At 39.2% G+C, this 11,759-nt stretch overlaps 1 protein-coding gene across 1 annotated transcript; it reads right to left on the bottom strand.

Annotated features, from left to right (window-relative positions):
• Positions 1–328: 328 nt before the first annotated feature.
• LOC140740937 (tyrosine-protein phosphatase non-receptor type substrate 1-like) lies at positions 329–10,424 on the bottom strand. Its single transcript, XM_073070577.1, has 5 exons — positions 10,314–10,424; positions 9,911–10,222; positions 7,969–8,265; positions 7,520–7,642; positions 329–787 (listed from the first exon to the last, which is right to left on the bottom strand). The coding sequence occupies exons 1-5, from the start codon at positions 10,417–10,419 to the stop codon at positions 780–782; spliced, it is 846 nt and encodes a 281-aa protein (XP_072926678.1). The 5' UTR covers positions 10,420–10,424; the 3' UTR covers positions 329–779.
• Between the last annotated feature and the right edge of the window lie 1,335 nt (positions 10,425–11,759).

Genomic DNA, 11,759 nt, shown 5'->3' on the forward strand with positions numbered 1-11,759 from the left:
GCCATTAAATGAATGGTCATTAATGGAGTATAACAGCACTCCAAACAGTAGTGGGCGTCTTCAGAAAATTGTCTTCCAGAAACGTACATTTCATTTTGCGCAGAAGGGCATTTAGTTCCAGATTATTGATACCTGATTTCTCCACAATTATTCACGAATGAACATTAAGGATTTTTTTTTCAGTTTAAATAAAAGCCCATCTAAATGGCACGAAAGCTGCCTAAACATTTTTCGTTATGGCTCAGCGAATAGCGATCAAACTGCAAAGCATAAAACACTGTCTAAGGTATTTTAAGAACATAAGATCATAACGCCATAAAACAATTCATCAGAATTAAGCCATTCGGACAATTTATTATTCTTCTCAGCCGCATTCTCCGTATCATATTCAGATATTCAGAGGGACTGAGTTGTAGACTAAAAACAACGACATTATTGTGTTAAATACCTTAGTGAGCAATCAGATTTACATTTTCATGTAGAAGATCAACACTGGAACTTTCCACCAGCTAGGTAATAACAGGTTTCTAATGGACAGGTGGGCGGAGAACCAAAATGCTGCGCTGGAAAGAAGATATAATCTCTATACTGAGGCCAGTTATCGGAAAACATGCATTGCAACCAAAACACACACACAAATAGCTGTTTTTTTTGGAGATAACTTATAATTTTCACGGCAGTATTATGGCAACAAGATTGAAGTCGTCATCTCTGCATTTTCCTTTCAGAATTCCACGCATAAAGCCTGTTTGCCACAATGGTTTGCTACTTTTTAATCGTCAACGGTCTGTAAATAAGAATAAAAATGTCTGATCAGAGTCAATATAGGGTAAAACTTGCTATTTTGCTACTGCATATGAGTTAATTAAATAATCAGTATTTAAGAGAGTGAAACCGTGGAATATATTTCCTGAAGTCGTGAAAAGTATTTGGACTGGATGGTATCCATAGATAAGTCATTAGATCCAATGCACATCTCTGTTGGTCTATTAACATACTGTTTTAGCCTCTCCCTGCTTCGATCTGCGGTTCCTACCTGTTCTAAGACCACTATAATCCCGGTACCAAAGCAAAACGTGATAACGTGCCTCAAGGACTACCGCTCATTGGCTCTGACATCTACCTTCACGAAGTGCGCGGTCATTGCATCCATTAACTGCAGGCTCTAAGGCATTCTGGGCTCACTGCAATTCGCCTGCCGCCGAAACAGGACTATAGCGGATGCCAGTATCCTGGCACTGCATTCGTCTCCAGAACATCTGAATAGTAAAGTCACATACGTCAGCTATTGTTTATTGCCGGCATCTCCGCCTTCAAGAGTATAATTCCAAGCAAATTGATCATCAAACTCAGGACTCTGCGTACTAATGCTACGGGATATTTGACTTCCTAACGAACAGACTGCAATCAGTAAGAAGAGGTAGCATCAACTCCGCCACGATTGTTCTGAACACTCATGCTCTACTAGGTTACATCCCCAGCCCTTTAATCTACTCTCTACACACTCGCGTTTGCCTGACAGGGTTTTATCTAGAAGATCCACCACCGTAATAGGTAGTATCTCAAATAACGTTGAGTCAAAATACAGTAAGGAGAAAGAGTGCCATGATAACAACCTTTCCCTCAATGTCAGCAAAACAAAAGAGCTGTTCATTGATTTCATGAAGAGGTCAATACACATGCTCCTGTCTACATCAATGTGTTGAGGTTGAGAGGGTTAAGAGCTTCAAGTTCACCTCTCCTGGCTCAAACACATTAATGTCACGGCCAGGAAGGCTCGCACACTCCCCTGCTTCCTCAGGAAGCTAAAGAAATTTGCCATGACCCCCAACCCCACTCACCCAACCCCAACCAATTTCACTGAGCACCACAGAAGACATCCTATCATGATGAACTATAAGAAGCTGCGGAGAGTCGTGGACGCAGCCCAGTCCATCGCGGACATGAGCCCCCCTCCCCCACGTGGAGAACGTTGTAAATTTCATTGCCTCATTAAAGCAGCCAGCATAGTCAAAGACTCCACCCACGCAAATATTCTCTCTTCTCTACTTTTCCACTGGGAAGAAGGTTCAAAAACCTGACGGCATACACCGCCAGGTTCAAGGGCAGCTTATGTCCCATTGTTATGACTACTGTAATTAATGGTTCTCTAGCACGATAAGATGCATTTCTGATCTTACAATCTATCTCGTTATGATATTGTACCGAATTGTTTATCCACACTGTATTTTCTCAGTACCGGTTGCATTTTATTCTGCATTTTATTATTGCTTTATCTTGCACTACCCCAATGCACTGTGTAATAACTTGATCTCTATGTCTGCAATGCAGTCTTTCCCTGTATCTCGGTGCATGTGATAATAATGAATCATGTCCAATTCAAATTGGAATTCATCGAGCTCAACTTAATTGGGTATATTTCTCCTTGGAGAAAACTATGCTGGAAAGAGTTCTGATAGCTATTGGAATCACTTGACATGTTTGGTTTGGTGGGAAGTACAAAATCAGAGCCACAGGCAGTATTCTCCTTTGTGGATTATGGAGAAATGTATTTATCCAAATAGTGATAGGAACGGGAAAATACTGGAAACATCTGAGGGGGACATAATAAAAGTATCCGAGGGAAACACAAATAAATTTTACAAGGATGTTGCCGGGACTTGAGAAACTGAGTTACAGTGAAAGGTTGAGTAGGTTAGGACTTTGTGCCCTGGAGCGTAGAAGAATGAGGGGAGATTTGATAGAGGTATATAAAATTATGATGGGTATATATAGAATGAATACAAGCAGGCTTTTTCCACTGAGGCTAGGGGAGAAAAAACCCAGAGGACATGGGTTAAGGGTGAAGGGGGAAAAGTTTAAAGGGAACATTGGTGGGGGGCTTCTTTGCACAGAGAGTGGTGGGAGTGTGGAATGAGCTGCCAGATGAATTGGTAAATGCGAGTTCACTTTTAACATTGCAGAAAAACTTGGACAGGTACATTGATGAGAGGTGTATGGAGGAGTATGGTCCAGGTGCAGGTCAGTGGGGCTAGGCAGAAAAATGGTTCAGCACAGCCAAGAAGTGCCAAAGGGCCTGTGTCTGTGCTGTAATGTTCTAAGGTTCTATGGAAAATGTCACGAGAACTACTTACGAATGTTGGGAGTTTAAAAATTAGAAGAAAATCTTGTCTTACATGATTATATTCTATCTGTACCAGAGAGCTATTGAATTTGCTTTTAATAAGCATTTATCAATATCGTTATATACTTTAATATTAATAATAATTATGTATATATAGTTGTATAGCATATTTCATTGAATTGCCAAGTAATTGCCAAGAACAACACAGCAAAAATACTTAGAGGTAAGTTTTCTTTTAGTGTTTGTTGATTGCATGGTAAATATTGGATAGTCGTTAAAGATAAGCTATGCTCTTTTTTCTGTTATGCTATATGGGAGAGCAGGTAGGCATTAGTTAAGTAACTTTCCTTGAGTACAAAGTCAAATGCTATATACAATATTCCATATTCTCTTTCATCAATGTTCTACATTGTGTACAGTTCTGGTCACCGAATTATAGGAAAGATATCAATAAATTAGAGAGAGTGCAGAGACGATTTACTAGGATGTTACCTGGGTTTCAGCACTTAAGTTACAGAGAAAGGTTGAACAAGTTAGGTCTCTATTCATTGGACCGTAGAAGGTTGAGGGGGGATTTGATCGAGGTATTTAAAATTTTGAGAGGGATAGATAGAGTTGACGTGAATAGGCTGTTTCCATTGAGAGTAGGGGAGATTCAAACGAGAGGACATGATTTGAGAGTTAGGGGGCAAAAGTTTAAGGGAAACACGAGGGGGTATTTCTTTACTCAGAGAGTGATAGCTGTGTGGAATGAGCTTCCTGTAGAAGTTGTAGAGGCCAGTTCAGTTGTGTCATTTAAGGTAAAATTGGATAGGTATATGGACAGGAAAGGAGTGGAGGGTTATGGGCTGAGTGCGGGTAGGTGGGACTAGGTGAGATTAAGAGATCGATACGGACTAGGAGGGCCGAGATGGCCTGTTTCCGTGCTGTGATTGTTATATGGTTATATGGTTATAAAGAAAGTACATCCAGGAACAATATCTGACTGTTCTTTTGTATATCTTACTGTACATACTAGTTACTATAAATTTCTATAATTTGCACATTGCACATCCAGACGGAGGTGTAACTTAAAGAATTTTACTCCTCAAGTATGTGAAGGATGCAAGAAATAAAGTCAATTCAATTCAATACATGTTGTTACTCAATTCGCATATAGATAATGCTAATAGTTTGCTTTGTTTCTTACTATCTGGTACTTCCCGTGCTTCGTGCATTAGGACACCCAGATGCTTCCGCATCTCAGAGTTCTGCATTTTGTGATTTTGTGTTTCATATTAAAATATATATATTCTAAATTAATAAATTCAGTACGTTCAGAGTTACATTATACTCTAGCTGGCCCATTCTTTGGTAACTTATTTAATCTATCTATATCCTATTGTCCTCTTCTAAATTAGTTTTCTTACATAGTTGGTGTCAATACTAGTTTTAACAATATATGCGATCGTGTATGTCATTTATATAAATTAGAAAGCATTGGGGCCCCAGCGCATAACAATCAGGCACACTACCTTGCCAATTATAAAATATAACCACTCTTGCATGCAGTCTACATCTAGTCACTCAGCCAGTCTGAATCCTAAGGGCCGTGTTTGACAAATTTGTCTGTGTGACATCCTTCTGTTATACTAATTGTGTGTATTTGGAAATGATTGCTTTGTGTACGCATATAGAAGCATGACAGCTGCATAAAATATTTTCATGCTGCTTCTATCTGTGTTACTTTGTTAAACCTAACAGGTAGACATTTGCAAATGGATGTCCCAAGTTTACCTGTATGCAGATCGTATTGAACTTGTATCTATATTTTTACCTTCTTTCTTTATGATACCTCTCAGGCAGAAGTGTGTTTATTTATCATTGTGTTTTATTTAGTGAAAGTAGCCCCCAGTTTGTTAAATAAATCTGAAATATTTGATCGTCTTTCTCTAGTTTATCATTGAGTTTATCATAGAAATGTAATATCTTGGTGCCTCCAAAACAATTCCATTAAACAGTTGTAATATTTTATCAAGGGGGCATTAATAGAGAATATCGAAGAAACGCATGAGATTAGATTGCAGTTATGTTAAGCCGTGGTCACCCGAGTTAACAGGCAGTTAATTATGTTTAAGTTATTGCGCCGTAGTCACCCATCAATGTGAACAAAAGCTGAATTCATCTCGTGGAAGTAAACAGAAATTTCAAAGCATTGCACATGACGTGGGGATAGAACCTGGATCCATTCAAGTCCGATTGAAATGTATTGGTTGTAATTATTTTGTATATTTAGCCATAACTACCTCATGCGTGCTGAATAAAAAACAAACTGACAGATGCAGTACCAAATTCTTTATGGCGACTCACTATTGTGCCATTCGCTCCAACGAGATCTGTGAGCGAACATTTGAAGTTTCCTTGCAGAGTTTGAAATGACAGCGAATTCTTGCCGTGGATATGGTCAGATAATTGTTGCTGAATCAGGAATTTAAATTATTGCCTCACTCTCAAAAAGATAACATAGTGGCGTAAATTTCCAATATTAGTTTCCAGATATTTGCCGAAGAAATAGCTGTTTCTCTTGGGTAAGTTCGTCGGGGAAGATGCTACAACAGTCAATTATGCCAGGTTTTGTCTTCTAATGCTATTTAAGTAAGATATCCAGTAGTACAGACTCAACAGGCTTCTGGAAAATAAACGGGAGAGCGAACTTCCGGCCATCCGGCTACAAGTTTGCATTTTGAAATATTCATTCTTCAGACCAGTCAGCAGAGTTGCTTACAGTGGTGTTAGGCAGGTCGATGTCGGGTATGTTTCTACTCCGGACACAGTGAACACACCAGAGCTGGAAGAATCGATTTGGTGCCACTTTTTGCATCAGTGTTGTCGAAACGTGAACAACGTAAACTTACATGAACACAAGCGTGCAACATATATCGGATTGTTTACTTCTTCGTTTATTTTGGGGCATATTTTGCATGAAGTTCGGTCACCAGTGGAGTGCTTCAGGGATCTGTTCTGGGACCTTTACTCTTCGTGATTTTTATAATGACCTGCATGAGGAAGTGGAGGGATGGGTTGGTAAGATTCCTGATGACACAAAGGTTAGAGGTATTGTGGATAGTGTGGAGGGCTGTCAGAGGTTATAGCGGGACATTGATAGGATGCAAAACTGGGCTGAGAAGTGGCAGATGGAGTTCAACCCAGATAAGTGTGAAGTGGTTCATTTCGGTGGGTCAAATATGATGGCAGAATATAGTATTAATGGTAAGACTCTTGGTAGTGTGAAGGATCAGAGGAATCTTGGGGTCCGAGTGATGCTCAAAGCAGCTGCGCAGGTTGACTCTGTGGTTAAGAAGGCGTACGGTGTATTGGCCTGCATCAATCGTGGATTTGGATTTAGGAGCCGACAGGTAATGTTGCAGCTATATAGAACCCTGGTCAGACCCTACTTGGAGTACTGTGCTCAGTTCTGGTCGCCTCACTACAGGAAGGATGTGGAAGCCATAGAAAGGGTGCAGAGAAGATTTACACCCTGGATTGGGGAGCATGTCTTATGAGAATATGTTGAGAGAACTCGGCCTTTTCTCCTTGGAGCGACGACCTGATAGAGGTGTATAAGGTGATGAGAGGCATTGATCGTGTGGATAGTCAGAGGCTCTTTTCCAGGGCTGGAATGGTTACCACAAGAGGACACAGGTTTGAGGTGCTGGGGAGTAGGTACAAAGGAGATGTCAGTGTAAGCCTTTTCCTCAGAGAGTGGTGAGTGCGTGGAATGGGCTGCTGGCAACTGTGGTGGAGGCGGATACAACAGGGTCTTTTAAGAGACTTTTGGATAGGTACATGGAGCTTAGAAAAATTGAAGGCTGTATGTAAGCCTAGTAATTTCTAAGGTAGGGGCATGTTCGGCACACCTTTGTGGGCCGAAGGGCCTGTATTGTGTTGTAGGTTTTCTATGTTTCTATTTTTCTAGAAAAGCAACATTTGGAAACTTCTCGGAAAATGACGTAAGATGTCATGCATTAGCTAAGACAAATGTAAATTTGGAATGATTGAGCAATGTATACAAATCATATATTTTGTAACCTGATATTATTCTTCCTGTGGGATCACCTGGTGACGATCAGTGGAGTACTACTGTTGATTGAAAATCGTAAATAACTTGTCTACTCTGCCTCCAAAGATTTGATGTTTTTATACCATAAGACCATAAGAAACAACTTTTTTTTTGCCAATGTTTAAGTAAATCTAATTGTACTAGAGGCAGTGAAATCAGATATATGATTCATTACAAATTTGGACAACTTATGATACATACTGCACTTTCGGAGTACAGATGATCAACGTAAACAGCCACTAGAGTTCAATCTGTATTCAAACAAAATTGTGCATTAAGCTAAAAGGATACTTTACCTCGACAGCTGATGAACCTGAACGGGATTCTGGTAATGACCATTAGAAGAAAGAGTGTCAATGCAAACCCTATGGATCCAAAAACCTTTAAATAAAAATTAATCGAGGTCCAGGCGTCTCGATCTGCAAGGATGGTATAAAATTCACACTTGAAATTGTCAACAAATCTCTTACTAGACTTAGTAACTATTTGAATTTGATGAAAATACATTCATCACCGTTTAACTATGTAAAAAAGGGGGAAGAACGATGAACCATACAATTTCGTATAGTGGAAAACAGCTAAAATAGTTTAATGTCATTTAAATTTACCAATTAGTATTTATCAGTTACCTTTGATTGTACTAGGGAATTAATCCCATGTATTAGAAGTCAAAGATTCCCCATTCTCGAATTAATGAATTTATAGACTGCTGATTAATACTGGCTTGACAAAAAAAAAATCTTACCTGGATTGGAATTAGGAAGCAAATAAATTGCCATGGCTGGAATTTTCAGAGTTACGTGAGATGCCAGACACGTGTAAACGCTACCGCTCTGAGCAAGCTGTGCGTCATGAAGAGTACTAGAAGCTTCATACATGCCGGCGCTGTTGAGCCATTGAGTAGTATTTATTCCATTCGAAATGGTTTTGTTATTTTTATACCAAACAATAGTCACTCCTGCCGGGTAAAATGGAGCCATATTACAGAAGAGAGTTGATGGCTCTCTTCTATTTCTAAGAATTTGCAGAGGAGTTGGTGAAGCTGATGAAAAATTAAGCATAATTATAAGTTTATATTAAAATTGGATTTTACAACAACACCTCGAACTCAAGCAGCTTTTCCATTTTAAACCTGCAGCATTATAATCAGAGAGCAATAAACCAGTTAGGAATGAAATGGCCATGGTACATTTTAACTAGTGAAAATTACAGTTAATGGAATTGCAAACAATGGGTCGCTACCGAATATCTGTCTAATTAAATCGCATATCTTATCTTTACAACTTACAAAAGTTGCCAAATTTTTATGTAAATCTCAGCTGAATGTTAGTAATGAACGTACTTCTCACATGTTTTCAAGCGCACTTTGGATCTTAACAATTACTCGTGTTTTCCCAACCAATTCCCGTATCTTCTGACCCCCGAACAGAACATATGCTGATTATTTCCGAAACCAACAGTATGTAAAAAATATCTCCTCTCTACAAGAATAGGATATGGAGTTTCAGGACTAGCGTGACAAGTTAATGAAGATGTGTTCACACCTGCGGATCGCAGAAACAAAATATATAATCAACTTCCATCCACGGGAATTGTTTGAAATGTATTCAAGAATCTACATTGTTAGGGGAAAAATCATTTCCCGAAATAGCTCCGGCTGCGAGAGTCTTCTTAGTTGGTTGGAAGAATGGAAGTTACACGTGAACGGCACACTGAATTGATGATACTCATATTGGAGCAAGTCAGATGAGATCTCCATAAGTATGATTGCCATCTGGGGTTAACCTAAGCTGTGTATTGGTGACTAGAAGGGCAGCTAGCATCAGACACAGATCTGTCAATATGAGCCAGGAGTGCTTTGGCCAAGGCACAGATGTGGCACTCTTCTTTCCCAAGTGTTGAGCTCTCAGCCAGATTTAGCGGTTTGAACATATGCAAGAGTAAATCTTTAGTGCATACTCAAGAATTGTTGCAAATTCTCAGGTGGCGTCGAAGTCAGGAGATGCCTATGTAATATTCTACGCCTGCCTCCTTTAGTGCATTTGAAATAAACAAAAACATGGCATTTGCCATGGTGCCGTAGGCAATACTGTAATTCTGAGTCAAGTAGCAACATTCGAGCTTTGAAGATCACCTCATAGCCCCGTATACGCCTTGCTGAATCTATGTTGCCTCTACTGTTTCCAAATTCACAGAAATGTGTACCTTTCAATAGCTGCTAAGTGTTGTCAAGCGCAAGCAACAACGAAACGCATTATGTTTCTGCAAATCGCATCGAGATTTGGCATACTCTTCATGGAAAATCATTTTGGAGAAATGCTTGGGCACATATTCCTTTAGCGGGAGTTTCGTAGTTCAGATCATCAGCATTTTGAATATCGAAACAATTTAATAATCTGCATTAATAAGTAATAGGAAAAGGCTATGGAATTGCAGGAATTGCATTTCCCCTAATCTGGCATGTAAAGCACTCTTCTGTATGCTTACGAGAGAAAAAAAGTTAAACATAAAAACACTCAAACATGTTAATAACCAAGGAATTCAATCTCTAAGTGTTTTTGATATCAATTTATGGAAAAGAGGACTTTGTTTCCTGATATAAATATTACAGCATTTGGATTGTCTCATGCAACTGAGTAATCAAGCAACTGAGATCGCAAATGATCTGAACTTTATCTGAATCTTACCACTAACAATAAGCTGTGATCCACTCCCATTTGCCACATCTACTCCTCTGAATTTGATTCCGCAGTGATAGACTCCAGAGTCGGCGATACTGATATTCAGGAGCTGGAGTGAGCCCTTTTCTTCCCCACTGTCAATATGTTTCCTGCTATCTGGTTGAATGAGATTTACTTCGCCAAGTTTCCACCAGTAAATGTTGACATTTGACGTGTCTTCAGAGCTGGAAATTGTGCAGCTGAAAACGACATTTTCACCAACGGTTAAGCTGGTACGTTGAGGGGTTTGGATTACTTGAAATACTTCGTCCGCAGCAACTACTGAAAAATAAACATGAATTATTATTACAAAATACAAAGTAAGATTTAGAATGAGAAATAGAGATACAGAATGAAATATTAAACGAACTGAAGGAAACTGCGGTGAAAATAATCCCCATGAGTTGGTTACTACCGAGCGCTGCGAAGAAATACATTTCAATGATCGATACAGCTATCTTGAAGGCAACAAACATGAAATGTAATCACTGGGCAATGTCAATGATGTGAACTGCGAGGAAAGGACCTACGCCACTACCTGTCCGTCATTTGTGCCATCCAATGAGCTTACAGAATGGAATATAGATGTGAGAAGTGCAGCCTCGTCGCAGTTCCGAATGTTATATCAAGTTAACTATAGCCATTTCCTTACGTTAGTAAATTTTGATCCACACAGGCATTAGGATAGGATACTTGACGGCATCAGTCAAACCGAGGTAGATATCACCGGCCTTTGAATTAATGACAGAAAGGTATTGATATCCAAAACTCATATATCCCTATTTTAATAAGATTAATTACTTTATTTCATTATTTTCTTTATTTCATAAGTCAGAATGCGGCCGAGTTCAGATATAGGAAGAAACAACGATTAGTGGTAGAAAACAACCAGTTTGTTTAAGAAAAAGACGATTTCGGCTTCTTAAACTTAAACCATCCAACAGATCGTTGGATAACATTCTAATAGCTTTAGAGGGAAAAAGGCCAAACGTTGGAACAGAACTGTAAATCATGTGATGGAGCTGAAAACATTTATAGAATGGGAATTACGGAAGAAAAAAATCAAACACCTGATCATCTGCAAGTGAGTCCTGGTCGTTAGATCCCTCAAGAGTAAAAATTGACAGTGAAATAGCATTTGACAGAAAATGGATTTGTAAATTACGTATGGTTAATCTGATGATTGAAGATTAGCTTTATTTGTCACGTGTATGTCAAATCATACAGTGATTTGCGTTGTTTGCGTCAAATCAATTCAACGAAGATTGTACTAGGCCAGTGTCGCCACGCTTCCGGTGCCAATATGGCATGTCCACAACCTACTAACCCTAACAGTACCTCTTTGGGTTGTGAAGAAAACAGAAGTACTCAGGGGAAACCAACCTGGTAACGGGCAGAACGTTCAAACTCCTTAAAGTCAGCAGCGGATTTAAACCCTGCTGAAGGTTCTCGGCCCGAAACGACGACTATACTCTTTACCATAGATGCTGCCTGGCCGGCTGAGTTCCTCCAACATTTTGCGTGTGTTGTTTGGATTTCCAGCATCTGCAGATTTTCTCTTGCTTGTGAACACTGATCTTACTGCTTTCCATGGACATTAAATCAAGAGTAATATGGCACTCATTAGCTATTTTTACTTACTTATTGGAATGACGTTATTCACGTCAGGTTCATCACGTTTTTCAGGAAAACAGCATGTTTATGCTGCTGACAATTATGTTCAAAACAATATTCTTATTCATAGTAAATAAATTGCAGGAATGAAAATAATTACTCATTGAACAAAGTATCTGAATGGTTTAAATTCATAAATACT

The sequence above is a fragment of the Hemitrygon akajei genome, chromosome 17 (assembly GCF_048418815.1).
Source record: "Hemitrygon akajei chromosome 17, sHemAka1.3, whole genome shotgun sequence".
NCBI classification, from domain to species: domain Eukaryota; kingdom Metazoa; phylum Chordata; class Chondrichthyes; order Myliobatiformes; family Dasyatidae; genus Hemitrygon; species Hemitrygon akajei.